Raw genomic sequence first — 17,281 nt, 5'->3', positions numbered from 1 at the left:
ATCTTGAATTAATAAACATCTGTGGTTGTGCTCATCCCTGAATTAGAAAGTCAGTGCCACCATGGTGAAGACTGTCATAAGTACCGGTGTAGACAAGTAAGTGCCGGTGCTGAGCACTGGAAACCACTGGCTCAAATTAAGCACTGGGCATATAGTTTAGTCTGGCTTTGTATTCTATAAGCAATTACGAAGGACTGGGGAAATAGAGCAAGGTTCAACTCTTAATGTCGTGCAGTTAGCATGCAGTTCCTTGATGTTGGTTCATAACTCGCTGAGCTACATTAGAAGTTTGATTACTGGTGACAAGCAGGCAACAGAAGGAACTCTGCAGCAATAGCAGTAACCCCCTGAACTGTCTACATGAAACACAAACCTGTGACCTGCATGCTAGAGGTTGCGCTTTGCAACAGACAGATGAATCTTCTTTGGTATTTTATGATGAGCCACCCTGTCTAGTCTGCAAACAATCTCTCCAGTAAGCACTTTAACCGCCAGAGATATCTTACTAGTATTATAAAAGCAGTATGGAAGATGGGTTCACAAAGAGATCTGCAGCTGGTGCCTTAACCCCACGTTTTAAAAGGCAACCTGTCTATGACCATTTAAGTAAGCCTTTACCCCCAATGTATGTGATCACGGAGTACATTTTATTCCATTTTCACCACTGCCTACTAATCAAATAGTATCTCCAAAATCTAAAAATAATGCCTGGATGATGTTAATTCATATTGAACTGTCTCTGTATAGGTTTAATACTTCCAGGTTTTATATCTGTTGAAATGCAACTTTCCACTTATTTCCTCCTGTGAAGCACTTCAACCCCCCTTGTGTCCGGTACACTTTATATAGAACTGCAAATAAATAAATCAATAGTCCACCTACCATAAAGCACCGAAAGGCTGCTCTATACATGTCTGATAAAAGATAATCACATCAAGGATGGTAAGATGGAAGGACAGGGAAAGACCATTGCTTGAGATGTGGAGGGAAATAAATGATGCACTCCACCAGCACTAATTCAACCCCAGAACAGCGTGGTACACTCTGGCTTATTTTGCTGCAAAAGTCAGCAGCAGTGGAGGAAGAGATGCAGCAGTGGCCCCCAAGCAGTATAAAATGTTATTTAGCACAATCTGCCATTTGAATGCTTTAAAGACAAATATAACACAGAACACTTGCACACAGCTGATTACAGAAAAACAAAATTACCTGAACGTGCCACTCGATGCAATTTTTCGTCGAATGGCACGTTCACATAGTCTTGTTTTTCTGCCATCAGCTGTGTACTAGTGTTCAACGTTAAATATGTCTACAATTCGTATTGATTATTATGCTAAATAACGTTTTATCGTGTGGGGCCCATGGCTGCAGGTCTTCCCGCCACTGCTTCTAGCTTTTAACTTTAGAAAAAAGATTTCGCTCCAAAAGTTAAAAAGCCAGCAGCAGTAAAGAAAGCGCTGCAGCCATGGGCCCCACACTATAAAACGTATAGCATAATCATACATTTCTAAGTTGAAATTGTAGACAAATATAACTCTGGTGAAAGGTATTACTTACTGGCACTTCGGGACAGCCTTTTTAGTTTCAATCAATCTGCAAGGGAGGAGGCCTGCTGCACCACACGCTGATTGCTTGTGTCGTCGGATAATGAATAACGCTGCAGCTGCGCAGTATTCTGGGTGGGCCGCAGGTAAAAACACTACTCATTTGTCTGATTCGGGGCACAAACTTCATGATTCGCCAAGAAGGGACGGGGCCTACAGTGTTGACCCGACCCTGAGAAATAAGTGCTGTGCTAAGCACAAGAAATCATAGGCACAAATTAGGCACTGGATGTAACTACCCCTGCAACTATGATGGTGGTGCACTGACACACTTCTTAAAGCTTTATATCCCCACTGTGAGAAAGTGAATTATTAATTGGAGCGGATGGTAGTCCATCACAATAATAATAATAATAAATGTTTATTGTTTAGTTATTTAAAACCTTAACAATGTTTCTGCATGAGTAAAAGTAAGCAATAACATTTGTTCTATTTTAGATTGTTTTAAACTTTATAGGCTTTACATTCTCAATAGTTATAAATAATGATGTTCATATGCCCCAGCAGCAGGGATATTCTACATCAGAGGGTGCTTCTGTGAGCTGTTTAAACTGTGTTACTAGGGCCTGTGCACATTGTTTTTTAGCCAGTAGAGGGAGTAAAGTTTTATTCAAACAGTATTGTTAGATTTCAAGTTAGTTAGGCCTTTACCTGCAGTAGTCCAAAGTGTGGATTGAACCTGTCTGTCTCCTAGAGATTCTGAACAGGGAAAGTAGCTCCCCAGCCCCCACCCCCAGGCCAGCAGACCATTGGCTATTCAGCTACCAGGCAAGTCTGAGCCCTCCTCTCACACCTGCCCAGGCCCCTTAAGGCCTTGCTGAGTGCACCCCAAATCATTCTTCTCCATCTTGTGAGTTGCAGCCTGCCTGTGCCCCAGACTGCAGTGAGCAGAGTCCAGGAAGTGGTAAGGAGACAGACTAGTGCTGTCTCTTCCCAAAACAAAAGTTGTTTAAAAAACGATTTTCCCTTTCTGTGATTACTGACTTTGCCTGTGGTTGTTACAGTTAAAATTGTAGTTTTGACCTGCCTGTGATTGCCTATTTTATCCCCTGTTTTATGTTTTAAACTTGTGGTTTTTCCCTGCCCATGATTGCTCCCATTTAATGTGTTGAATTGCGGGATTTGTAGTCCAACCTCTGTAGGTTATCCCTCTCATTCCCTTAGTGACAAATCTATTTTCCCTCCAAATTTCTCCTTTGCTCTGTGCTAAGACCTGTATGTTAAAACAGTGCACCCCCAGCCACCATTTTGTGTTCACAAGCCAGTGAAACCAGCCCCCCTGCCCCACCCCCCCAGCAGCAGGGATATCCTACATCAGAGGGTGCTTCTGTGAGCTGTTTAAACTGTTACTAGGGTCTGGGCGCTTTGTTTTTTGGCCAGCAGAGGGAGTAAAGTTTTCTTCAAACAGTATTGTTAGATTTCAAGTTAGTGAGCCTTTACCTGCAGAAGTCCAAAGTGTGGATTGAGCCTGTCTGTCTCCTAGGAGATTCTGAACAGGAAAAACAGCTTCCAACTCCCTGGCCAGCAAACCTTGTCTGAGGTGTCTGGGACATTATATGGTCTGCTAGTGGTTGGTACATGTGTGCACTGATTGGTGGTTGTATCTGGTGTCTCTATTGGATTAGGGTTAATGTCCTCATTGGTTGGGTATTTGAGGGTTCTTTTTGGTTTCTGGGTCTGTGATTCAATCATTGTATGGTTGGGACTAGGGCTAGGGTGAGGATTTCTATTGGAAGTGGGGACCAGGGTCTTCTGGTGTGATTTGTTGCTCCACTAGTTTTGGGACTAAGAGTAGGGTTAGGCTTTGTATTGAAAGTAGGGACTAGGGCTACCTCCGCCATTGGTTACTTGGACATGGGTTCGGACTACTGGTAGGGCTAGAGCCTTTTTTTGGGCGTAGAGATCAGTGTTTTTGAACTATTTGGGTGCTCGGACTAGGGCTAAGATTGACTGTAAAGTCCTGGTCTGCTATTGGTTCTAGATTTTAGGGCTAGTGTTGTGATTGGATAGTGTTAGGGCTAGGGTTCCCATTGGCTGAAGGGGTCACCTGATTACTAGGGCTATAAAAGGCCAGGCTTAGGGCGTCTCAGCCCGGGCGTCAAGGCTAAGGGCAGAGAGGACAAGAGCAGTTACCTGTTTGAACCTGTAAAGGGCAGAGAGGACAAGGGCAGTTACCTGTTTGAGCCTGTAAAGGGCAGAGAGGACAAGGGCAGTTACCTCTTTGAACCTGTAAAGGGCAGAGAGGACAAGGGCAGTTACCTGTTTGAGACTGGTCGGGACAAGGGCCGGAAATGCTGCCCATTTAGCAATACCCAGCCCACACCATCCACATCCACAAACAGAGCAACACACTCACACCAAATGTACACCATGCACAACACTATGCACAGATTAATGTACCAGAATGCACCACAAACCCATCCAAACCACATCTACACACAATACTATCCCAACTACCACATATATCCACCCTCACCTACAAACAGCACACAACTCTGTCCTATACCACTAACCAATACACTCATCACTAACACAACGCCAATCAACACCATACATAACTACATCCCATTCAGACACACTCTCCCTGATGTAATTACACCTAAGAGACCACCTTTTATCACTAACAAACATATATTCATCCTTCCATCAGCTGTCCAACAAACACCCTTCTCTCCCTTCTACCATAATAACACTAACGCACACCACCACACTTTGTAACTCTTGCAACAAACCAGTCTAAGATAAACACTCTCACCTCTACTTCGTTCCCTCCTACACACAACATACACTCCACTCATAAACACATCACCACCCCCTCTACGTCACAACCTCCTCTCACAAACAATACTATACAACCAAATCCATTGCATGAAACATATACATCAGCACCCCTTTTCACTACTCAAAAGCAAAACATATCACACACACCAGCACACCAAGATCTTCAAAGCACAACACCTCATAATACTTACCATCACAAAATACAAACATATACCCATCTTTCAAACCACACAAAGGAACAAACTCCAATGCCAAGCTTTCCCTCTTCCACCACACCTAACACAGATACAGCAATACAGCACCTCTCTTCTAACCGCCTCTCATCCATTGGACAATTTAGAACATTACTACATGAACCACATGCTGCACCACCTCCCCTGACTCATACACCTTCCGCCTTAAACACACACAAAAAATATAAGCAACATGCCACACCTCACAACTTTGCTTCCCTATGTCTACTTCACAACAATGTTACACCACAAAAGCAACACAGCACTCAAACTCACTGTCAAACACCATCTCCAACTCATACACACACAGACCCATCAAAATGCCTTCTTAGCATGCTGGATGAGGAACACGATACAGAACAGCTACACGATTGCTACCCTAATACAGCTAATACCAGCACTAAAAACACACCTGCTACAAACCCACACAATACTGATCACTGAGGATATGGCTCCAGTCCTGCATGAAGCCATTCCTCTAGGCTATCAAATAATCAACCAAAATCGTATAGCCAAAAAAGGAGGTGGTCTAGCTGTTGTATTCAGGCAAACAATACATATCACTAAAATTGACATCTCCATAAAGAATTGTAAGGCTCTTCTAACAAGATGCAATCCTACACCGTCTTCATCCTGTAACTTCCTGCTCCTTTACAGACCTCCATCTAGCAAGGCAACATTCCCAGAAGCACTTCTAGACACAGTCTCAAACCTGATAACAATACACTCCAACCTATGCATTCTGGGTGACCTTAACATTTGGTTTGATAAACCCAATATGACACATCCAAAAACAATAATCACCGGCCTAGACGCATTGAACCTGCATCAGATTGTCCACAATCCAACACACACCTCTGGACATATCCAATATGTCATTTTTGCTAATACTGAACTAGTTACCTTTCAAACTATAACTCCAGTCACATGGTCAGACCACCACTTGCTTGCTTTCCAACATAAAACAACGCTAAGCGACTCACGTAAAACTACCTTACATCCATCCACCTATCGGCCGTGAAACAAACTCAATTTGGAAAACTTGGAAACACAACTAACATCCAGTGCAAATCTGCAGACCATAAATTCTGTTCAAAATCTATATGAGTGGCTACAGGAAGCTTTTGCCACCCTGATACCACTCAAAACCACACAACAGAACAAAAGAAAAAAAGCGCCTTGGAGAAACATAGAAATAAAAGACATAAAACAACAAATTAGAAAGCTGCAACGTACCTGGCTCAAAACAAACGCCAAACAAGACAAACTTCACCTACAGAAAATTAACAGATTATACAAGTTAAAAGCTAAGAAAAGGTACTATTCAGACATAATTCAAAACGCTAAATGTGCAAATAAAGAATTCTATAAAATACTGAATGAATTTCGCAAACCAAATTGCCTAGAAGGAACTCATCCTGTTACTCAAGATTTCACAGACAAACTGGCAAATCATTACAAGGATAAAGCAGACATGTTGGACTCGTACCTAAAACAGAAACAAAGCACCAGCACTAACCTTTGTACAAAACAACAATCCAAGAATGTTCTAATCAAGCCTCTTCGTTCCTTCCAACACATCTCACACGATGAATTTATGGACCTGGTCAAAGCAAGCAGGCCTGCTGGCAGCCCTTCTGACCCCTGTCCACCACAAACTTTCAAGACAATTCTTTTAACAACCTCTGCTGCCACTCCAGTAAGAAGAATCATCAATGATTCCTCACCTACTGGAATATTTCCAGAAGAACTCAAAAAGTCATACATCCACCCTTTACTGAAGAAAACAAACTTGGACCCGCTGAACCCTGATAACTACAGACCCATTACAATGGACCTTTCCTGGGCAAACTGATAGAAAGAGCAGTGTTCACCCAGATGTCACAATTCATTGAAGAGAATGACATACTTTCAGTCTTCCATACAGGATTGCGCCCGGGAAGAGGCACTGAATCTGCCCTCCTTGCCATCCGGGATGACCTAAAGAATACAGTTGACCGCAACGGGGTTGCTGCACTACTTCTCTTGGACCTCTCAGCTGCCTTTGACACGGTTGACCATGACACTCTGAAACAAAGACTTTATGAAGCCGGCATAGAGGGAACTGCTCTAGACTGGATCGCATCCTACCTTCGAAACAGAACTAATGTCATCCATTCCCCACCTTTCTCGTCCAAACCATACTCCACAAAAGCAGGAGTCCCTCAAGGTTCTATCATCTTGCCCATGCTTTTCAACATTTATATGAAGTCATTACCAGTACTGATCAATCAATTTCACCTCAAGTGCTATAACTATGCAGATGACACGCAAATACTCCTTTAACTGGAACGCCCCAAAGACATTGGAAAATCACCAATTTTCAGCTGTCTCAGAGCCGTGGATCAGTGGATGACTTGGAACCATCTCAAATCGAATGCTTCAAAAACTGAAATACTCACGTGTGGGGATTGGAAACATTACAACCCGTTTGTCGCATGGCCTGATGAACTGGGTTCACTGCCTAAAGTATCGAAGGAAGTAAGAAACCTCAGAATGACCATGGACTCCAAGCTGTCGATGAATGCCCAAGTGGATAAACTAGCAAGATCAAGCTTTGCAACTATAAAAACGCTGCAACGAATTTTCCCTCATTTGAGATTTCCACACAAGGTCCAAGCTACCATCTCCCTTGTACTGTCCAAACTCGATTACGCCAATAGCCTATACCACGGATCACCTTTAACGACCATGAAAAGACTACAACTGATTCAGAACTCGGCTGCCAGACTACTCTTGCAAATCAAACCACGAGACTACATCTCCCCTGCCTTGAAAGCCCTGCATTGGTTACCGGTTGCCAGAAGATCCACGTTCAAGCTGCTTTGTATCACCCACAAAGCAATATATGGAATAGGACCACTCTTCATCAGGAATAAAATCACTAAACACATTCAACAAAGGAACCTCCGCTCTAAAGGAGCATCTCGCCTCAAAATCCCACCATACAAGAAAAAAAACATGGGTGGCACATCCTTCTCTGTTCAAGCAGCCAAACTATGGAACTCTTTACCCCCAACATAAGGTCCACCGACAACCACCTTATCTTCAGAAAATCAATCAAGATTTGGCTCCTCCCCACATAAGCACCATACGCAAACAGAAATTTACAGCATATCCCTCTGTATATAAGCATTTGTTTTTACTACAGATATGTACCTACCTTTGTGTATTACTTTGAATAAACATGTAAACTAATATTATGTTGTTAAGAGAAAAAATAATAATTAATAATTAAAATCATCTTTGGTCTACATGTACATACTTCCATTGTGAATCTATGTACCTTCCATGTACTTGGATCTGTGTGTCTGTTACTTTTCTCCTGATAAAGCATATCCAATGCACTACCATATTTCTCATCCTGTGCCTCTATCAATATCTTTAATCTACATATACTTACCTCTTTTGTGTATCTATATACTTCCAATGTACTTATGGATCTATATATTTATCACTTTCTCCTAATTTAGCATTTCAAATGCACTACCCTATTTCTCAGCCTATACTTCTAGCCAAACCTTCTGACTTATCTCAAACTTCTTTCTACTACCCCTTCCAATGCACTTCCCTATCATCCTATACATCTATCAATGCATCCTCTACATCCACTCTCTCATTTATCCCAAACCCCATACCACTACTATGATCGCCAAAATAACCCTTTCTAGACTCTCTCCTACTCTACCCCTCCTTGCATCATCTGACACCTCTTTTACTATACCGATCCCCCAAAACAAACCTTTCTAAACTCTTCCCTTTGACTCCTCCCCTCCAAAACTCCTTTTTACTCAAAAGCCTCCTCCTACTGCTAAGACCTTAAAAAAACCTAAAAAAAAACTTCACTCTTTTATCCCTTCACTAATCTTTTCAATCAAAATTAACAGACTAACATGTTCACTTCTAAAATCCCATATTCAACTATACTAATATACTACCCAAATAACTGAATAACATATCCACTACTCAAATTACTTCATATTTATACTATACTAATTTTCAACACTAATCCTTTATGGGTTCCGGAGTGGCGTGCTACTTGCCAGAAAAGCACTTCAACACCCATCAGGGGTAACAAGTGCTATATGAATGCAAATCTTTCTTCCCCCTTTTTATCCCTCTGCTATCCTTCTCACTCCAAGTAACTGACTAATATCCACCACTGAAATTACTTCATATTTCACCATATTAATTCACCACTAATCCTTTATAGGCTTCCTGAATAGTGTGCGCCAACAAGCGCTATATAAATACAAACCTTTGTCCTCCTCTATCCTTCTGCTATCATTCCAAATCCAAATAACTGACTAACCTATCCACCACTTAAAATGTACTTGTATGTTTCACTATACTAATTCAACACTAATCCTCTATGGGTGCCGGAGTGGCGTGCTACTCGCCGAAAAAGCAATTCGACACCTCGTCAGGGTTAGTAAGCGCTATATAAATGCAATTACAATACAATACAATACAATAAAATTTCCCCATTCTGTCGCTCAATTAAAAGATCACTTTCCAGGCCTGAATATGAGGATACGAGCATTCTCCACTAGTGTGTCCTGAACAATAGAGCTTCTGGTTCGTACTTTGCTCTTTTACTCTGTAGTTAGTGTTTCATTTGTCACTGCCTGATCGTGAAGTTTGAGGAATTTTATCAATTAGCAGTTCATTTGGGGATCTGAAGGGTCTAGCCCTGTTCTGCTGGAGGTTCTAAATGTCCTTATACTTCTGATATTTAGAGCTTTCTTAGTAAAGTGACTTGTGCTGTGTGAAGTTTGGGCATGTGCAAATTAGATGAATAAATTCCTCTTTGTTTCTGCCGTAGAGTCCGCATAGTGTAGGCCCTTTATTGTCCCAGGTTGGCTGGTCTGTAGTCGATGGTAGTTTTCCAAAGTGAAGAGCCATCAGTTGTTTTATTTTTATAAACCAAAAATGTAATACTTTAATAAGGTGCCGGTGCAAGGATCTTATAATTTTTGATCACCATCTAGGCCTGCAATCTCAACCGAAAGATATTTTTGTCCACTAACAAGAAGTGCAATCTTTTTTATTACTTGCTTAAAGGTTGAATAAGGCAGGTTGTTGTTGCATAGGTCGCCTGTGCAAGTAGATGTTAGTTACTAATTGTATGGTAATTTTTCATCGTTTTCAAGTTCGGTCCAGAGGACCCTGTTGAGTATGGAGTTGGATGTATTCTGTTTCAGTTGATACCAGAGCTTTATTGCGGTGTACATCCTCCCTGTTGTTTCGTTTATGAATCCGAATTCAAGTCGCACCTCGGCTTGTGAAGCTGACTGATGAATCTAAAAAAAACTTTTAATATGTTGAAACTAATAGTTTATTCAGAAATTCTGAGTCGTTGCCCTGTAAAGCAATACTGGCATATGTCATTGTTGGAAGCATGGTGGCTAATATCACTGCAAGCACAGGTTTATTTGATTACCCCTTCAGTTTTTTGCCAGGGTCCTAAATACAAACGTTAATGCACTAGTTCTCTGTGACATTTAAGCTATTGTGAAATTTAAGCTATTGTGAAATTTAAGCTATTTGCTCTAAGCGGTTTTGCCTGTTATCTATGTAGAACCCAAGTATTTATAACTGGGTACCTCCTCAAATGGATTACCATTGAGCCTTATGTTCTGTTTGGCTATTGGATAATTAATGATAAGCATTGTTTTGCTTTTTGATGTATTGATTTCTAATTTGGTGGTTGATTTGTATTCCATCAGGTAGTCCATCACAAGTAATAATGGCACTTTTCCTGTTTGGTGCACCAACGGTTTAAGTAATTTACCTGAGCTCAACCCCTAGTATCTATGGCACAGAATAGACAAACTTAACTTTAAAAAATGTTTAGAGCATATATAAGTACCAAAACAGTTAAAAAGTCAAAAACGGTATGCAATCAGGATCCCACTCCACTTTATAAGAATAGGACTATTTTAATAAAGAAAATGGCAAAAATCCAGTAAGGGGGACTGGAGATATGAATTTTCAAACATTAAGATGAAAATAGCACCAAAAAGAGCAAAGCACCAACCAGGTAGCGCTAGACTGGGGCAAAGTCAAACGTTACGGCCAACTTCGGTTGATAGTGTCTGATACAGGGACTGGGTTCATCCACGTCAAAGAGATACCTTATTTTCTTAGAAGTAGTGCTAAGCATCACCAGCTCATCAATAGGTCTGGGTTTAATAGCAATGGGCTGCAGAAGAACAGAGTACCGGTGCAGACATAGCGAAGTGAGGAGAAGTTTGGGATTCTGCACCCTGGATATCTTTGGCAACATTTGGGTCCTCAGTGATGGCGGAGTTGAGAAAGCTGCAGGATGAAGTCAAAGCAGCGTCGCCGTTGACAGCTTCCAATGTCAAGCGGAGAATATAGAGGGAGCTATGGCAAAATCAGGCTCACCGGTGATGCACTTTAGATAGATCCTCTGGCAGGTTGGTGCCGGGCTGTTGTCTGTTCTCTGACAAAAAACCTTGAAAACAGGCGGAGACTACACTCTTACATCAGCCACGGGTACCAGGGCCTCAGGAACAGCACTTGGGAATAGGACTCACTCTGGTAAAAGCCACCAGCATGGACCAGGGCAGGTCCAATGGAAACTGGACTGATGGGCTCTTTCAGAAAAGTGTTCAGCATTTGCGTCCATGTACCTTAACAGGAAGTCAACCAACTGACCTTTGGAATCCACTTCTTTGTCCTGGGTACAAGTGGGAGCAGGTCCAGCCTTAGGTTTCTCTGGACAGGTTTCAACTGAAAGTTTAGAACTTCTTTTGTCTTTCACAGGTCAAGTAGTATTCTGAAGAAGATGCCCAAGGGCACCACGTTTATGCCTGACAGTAGCCTGTGGTGGGGGTGACTCCTGGCCCCTCCCTAATTAATAGTCAAAACTTTACCTTGGGTAACTCTACCCACTTTTGCAGAAATTCCCGCATTCTCTTCTGAAATAATCCCACAGTGCCCCTCAATGCCCCTCTCTATCTAAATCCAAGATAGCAGAGCCTTTTTTCCCATGTGCAGAGCTCATGTGCCTACCATAGAGGGTTGGTCACAGAAATGAGCAACACATTCACTGTGATCCCTCAAAATTGGTTTTAGGGGCAGTTCTTAACCCAAGAGGTTTGGTGTCTGGCTGGTTAACAGGAGAAAAGAGGGGCATGCCCAGTTTTAAGCTACAGGAGGGGTGGGGGTCAGGGTGTTAGGAAGTGGAACAGAGCCGGAGGCTGCCAAATCCCTGCCAGGGGCCGCCACGCAAATATGTATCCATCCTCAGAGGATTATTATATTAAGGATATATATTGGCATGGAGGCCCCTGGGGTTTGGTGGCCCTGTGCAGGTGCACAGCTTGCACTGTGATGTATTCCTATAGGTTCTGTATCGATCCCCCTATTCCTGACCCTGTTCTGGTTAACAAGTTAACTAGCAGCCATCCCATGATGCAGAAACTGTTATCTGATGAAGCCACACCACGGCACAGGAACGTGTTATCTGATTAGGTCATAACGCTTGCCATCTAATTAGACAAGCAATATTCCTCCAGCCCCTGATAAGGCATACGGAGTTCTCAAAACAAATCAAACCTATGACAACCTGGGAAAAACCCTGCGGCCATTGTTTTGATTTCACCGAGAACTTCAGCAAAAGAATGTGCTAACGACCAGCTCGTATGACATCCTTATTGACGTATCTATGTCCATCCTTACGTCAATCTCGGCACCTTACAGGTATAAATATTACCGGTATTGCCTTAAGCAAACACACGCGGTGGTGACGAGATCGGAGCAGCCAGACTTGCCGAAGCCCAGAGCAGAGCAGACCCCGCTGGCGCAGCCCCGCCTTCCTGACGCGCTGAGAACGAGACGCTGCTTTCTCCTGCCGAGAAATCCAGCTCCGGCGCTTCCGGGTAGCCCTCGCAGGCAGCCTGGAATATCGAGACCAGAGACGAGAGATACCATCCCTCATTCATCCTAGATTCCAGGTACAGAACTGAATAACCCCTTGCAGAGAATTCTTGAGTCAGTCACTTGGCAAAACAAACTTAACTTAAACTGCTACTTTCTATTCCCGCCCACGTATTAGGCTTAGGTCAGGTACACTGGGGTAGGCGTAGTTAGAAACACCAGTTGAGTACGATTAGTCAAATGTATATGTGTATGTATCTATTTTATTCATTTTAAACCACCTTATGGCTTAGAAACCATATAAATGTTTTTACAGTATTATTTTATACTTCTGCTTTTATTGTATGCACTTTACTTAACCATAAGTATTGCGATAATATTGATCCATTTCTCTTGTATGAGAAAAGAGACTGATCAATAAATACCATCTTTTATTGAACACGCCCGTCTCTTCCTTTTCTCTACAATCTGGTGAGACTAAGAATGCACGTACTGACTGAGTAAAATAAGTTGTCTTTTGTTTTCACACGACTCTAGAGATACACTCTTGATTAGGGGAGAGCAAAGTTGTCATGTTCTATGGTTGTCAGAAACTAAATCCCTTCTTGTCTATCCAGGGAGGTTCAACTCCTCCTTGCCTATTCGAGAAAGTTTCTAGTGAACTCTGAGCTAGCTGGCAAACCCAAAACTTTAAGTCTAATATCGACAATAGAAGACCTAGTTAACGTCTGGTCTAGGCCTATACTATTGAAGGTATTATTCCAATGCGCAGAGCCTATTGGGATAATAGGAACTACACTACAGCACATGCTTAAGGCCGCCCCTGCTGTAGGGCTTTGTGTGCATGGCCCATGAGCTTGAAACAATCCCTTTGGCGCACAGGCAACCAATAGAGCTCCCTCATGCAATCTGATGCCGAGCTGTACCTGCTTTTGTTGCACACTAACTTGGCAGCCTCATTCTGGAGTACCTGCATTCCCGTAATCCAGTTTGCTTATGAGCAAGGCCTGAATGATGGTTTTCCTGCATTCTAGGGAATCCATAAGAATCTTTTTAGGAGTTTTAATGTAGCAAAGCTTCTACTGCACAATGAAGGACGCGGCCCTGCATGATTAGTGCACTGTCGATAAGAATGCCCAGGTTTTTTGTGACCTGTTTGGGCGAGGGTGCAGTTCCTAATGATTTGGGCCACCAGGTTTCATCCCAAATTAAGTGGGCTCCTCCAAAGAGTAGGATCTCTAACTTATCAGCGTTTAATTTCAGACTGTGATCTGACAGACAGATAGTTTAATCCTGGTGTCCTCGTATCTTTCTTCAAGGGTTATCAGCAGTTACTCTTACATATCCTACTGTTAAATAACATGCACCCTGCCTTATTGAGCGCTAAGGCTTGATTAGAGGTGACTTATTAGTGACTAAATGGTGTTCGTTATGCAGGTTGAATTTGTTAAACCTGTAAAGCCAGGTTACTCATGACTGGCCTGAAGTAATGTTTGCATTGTTACTTTAATGGTGGTACAATATGTGCTGCAGTCCGCCAGGGCCATCTACCTAAGAGGCCCTGGGTGCTCTTTTTACCTTATACTAGGGACTTAAAGTAAGTTAAATATACAGATTAAGAGCATAGCCAATCTTTAGGACTCAGAGCACATGCACTGGGGTCAGGCTAGCAGAGCCCCAGTGCACAGAGTCACAAAACAGCAGAATCAGTCCAGAAAAAATGGGGGTGATCCTGCAAGAAGAGGCATGTTCCTACTCCCAAAATCATCTACAGAGTACGGCTCGCACCTTTCGCCATTCCATAGGACACCATGTTTCCAGTAATAGAGTTTCATTTGGCAGGCATTCTGGAATGTGTTTGTGTTCACTAAACTAATTGGTGTAACATAGCTGATGGCAATGATTTATAATAGAAAAGTGTAGGACTAGCAATACAATGTTATGACGACACAGCAAGAGGTGAGAATCAACCCCCTTAGCACTCGCCACTCCCACCCTCCACAACCTATGTGAAAGATTTTTCACCATAAAATCAAGCCACGGGCAGAGGCAAAAACGGTGCGGTATGCACATTTCAATAAGTAGCAGTGGAAGGGACCTCTGTGGTCTTCAAAGCCACCAAAATCAATTGGTAGTGGTAGTGGAAGTGAAACCCAGCACCCTTTAACTGCCAATGTCATTAAAGAAAATGACATTGTAGTCACTGTTGGCTATGGTATGATGTTTTTTTTACTTTGGCTGTTTAAAACACGAGGGTGCGGGTGATAATAAACAGTGAGGGGTAAGAGCAGATGCAGAAACTAGAAAAGGGAGAAGACGATTACTTTTAGGCAATAATGAGTACGACTGGCTATATCACAAGGGTGGCAAATAATCCCTAGGGGGTGCAAGGAGTAACAGGTTAGCAAATGCTGAGCTTTATATATGGCCCCATGTCACGAGGGTTACTTCGAACTAGTCCGTGTATTTCAATCAGCAACACTAAGCATTCTGGGGCATGTAGGCCCATTCTTAACAAGGTTTAAATTGGAAGTACAGACAGTTTCATGAAAAGCCAAGAGTGGTGGAAAGTAACTCTCGTGGCAGAGTAATTGGGCAGCCATGCAGATACGCCAACATTATGCTGCGAAAATACCAAGGAAAAATATACCAAGGGGCAGATTTATGTTAACTGGCGCATCCCCAGGGATGCGCCAGTTAACATGCGCCACAGTGCGCCACAGCTCCGCCACCCATGGTGCGCCGCATTTATGATGCGGCGCACCATGGGGCAAAAACGGCACAGATGCGTGACGCATCTGTGCCGTAAAGGTGACGCATTGCTGGAGTTGCGTCGCAAGCGCGACGCAGCTCCAGCAAGGCTCGGGGGTGCCCCATCTCCACAATGCTGCGTCAAGACCTACGCCTGCTTCAAGCAGGCGCAGGCTTTTGACGCAGCATTGGCCTGAAAGTGACTGAGTGAAATCTTATAGATTTCACTCAGCCACTTTTGCGATGCGCACCTGCCCCGGAACGCCCACCCTGCGCCGGAACGCCCACAAGCGGCGCAGGGCTTTACAACGTGACGCATCTGCCTAGATGCGTCACGTTGTAAATCGTTCGTAGGGATGCGCCACGTTTACGCCGCCTTGCGTGACGCAACAGCGGCGTAAACGTGGCGCAAGTGCCTCATAAATCTGCCCCTAAGTGTGTAAGGATGTCCAATGTTTTTTCCTTTAATCTATGAATAACTTTGGTGAAAAAAGCGTTAATTTAATTTTAAATACTTCAATCAAAAATTCACACAAAAGCATGATCTAAATTTAATCGGGACTATAGTTTCCTTATTTTTACCTTCCACTGTAGCTACACCCTAAATGAAAGGCTTTGCAAGAAAGGTCCGACTCGCTTTTACAAACACGTCTGCATTGCTCCTGCAAAACATTCGTGGCTTGAGTGCGCGAAGGTTTCAAAAATAGCTTAAATACTGTTTTGCACTGTTGATGCTGCTCGAGTGATAGGGAATCGAGCAGACAGATTTAGTTTTTACTACCTATCATGTAAAGATTTCTGCACGAGGGCAAAAGTGGAGGGATATTATAGTGAACCATTGTGAATATATATTAAGCGTATTATTTATATCTTTTTTTATGGTGGAATACATTTAATTGCCACCAAGAACCTCATCTGTGAGTAATTTACCAGTTAAAAATTGTTTCTATTGGATATAGCTGCAGTACGTGGGTTTTTAGATACTATATTGGCAGAAAATAACGGAATCTCCACTTGCTAAATTAAGATATGACGTGAAACCAGTATATGATAATAACCAATTTTAATACGCATGAGTCACCAGAGGCCAGTAATTGCTTACAGTAAGAACCACTTGTAGCACGTGACTTGGAATTCTCTCCCTAACTGTTCAGTACGTGTCCAAAAATCCATGCAACCAACTCGATTTAATGTAAATCAGAGGTACCTCGTCAAATCGAATTTTCTTGACAACAGTAACAGTCAGTAGATGCCAACAAAAATACGTTAGCAACTGGGCCGGGAAGAAGCCCTTTGTAACCGGTCAGCCGTGTGTCTCTCGTGAACTGATCCACGCCAGTGGTGCGAGCTCTTGCCCGTTGCCAGTCAACATTACGTGCGTGAGATGTCACTCACCCGCTTGAAGACGTCCTCGCTGCTGTCCTCATACTTCTTTTTTACGCGCTCCTCCAGGAAATAGATGCGCAGTTTGAGGCTGAAGTTCTCCTTCTTTAAGTCATTCAGGTGCTGCGAGAGAGTGCGGTACCCGTTAGACATGATAAGTGGTCCAGGTCCATGGGGGCATCTTTACCCCCTCCCCTGCTTTCAGTCAAACATAGCTGACTACACAAAGCTAACACGTCTACTCAAAAAGCAAGAAAGTGTCAAAAGTCCAGCCATGAAATCATAGTGAAGCACAGCTCTCGCCAGAGCGCTGCTCCGCCTGCGGCCTCTGAGGCACCAGCAGCTAGGGACTGCTGGGGTCTATTTTTTACCCCAGGCAGATATTTGCGGAATCCCTGGCAGATGCGAGCCCGACACTAGCACAAGTGTAAAATGAGCCGGCTCGGAAGGCTGGCGAGGCAAATGGTCCCGGGGACAAATGGGCCTGCTTTAGAAAGGGGGAGGGGTAGGGAGCGGGCGGGGGGAGCACCAGCAAAAGAGACCGGGAGAGATATCGGTACACTGGGCAAAGTCAAACACTGG

General features: G+C 43.1%; 1 protein-coding gene across 1 annotated transcript in view; it reads right to left on the bottom strand.

Annotated features, from left to right (window-relative positions):
- Window positions 1-17,077, bottom strand: part of PDE4DIP (phosphodiesterase 4D interacting protein) — a 1,524,691-nt gene extending 1,507,614 nt beyond the window's left edge. The window contains exon 1 of the mRNA XM_078686955.1: window positions 16,712-17,077. Coding sequence (XP_078543081.1) covers window positions 16,712-16,852 — 141 coding nt within the window. The 5' untranslated portion in view covers window positions 16,853-17,077. The remainder of the gene's footprint in view (window positions 1-16,711) is intronic.
- Between the last annotated feature and the right edge of the window lie 204 nt (window positions 17,078-17,281).

The sequence above is a fragment of the Lissotriton helveticus genome, chromosome 1_1 (assembly GCF_964261635.1).
Source record: "Lissotriton helveticus chromosome 1_1, aLisHel1.1, whole genome shotgun sequence".
Classification (NCBI taxonomy): Eukaryota; Metazoa; Chordata; class Amphibia; order Caudata; family Salamandridae; genus Lissotriton; species Lissotriton helveticus.
This window is presented reverse-complemented; position numbering and strand designations above follow the sequence as displayed.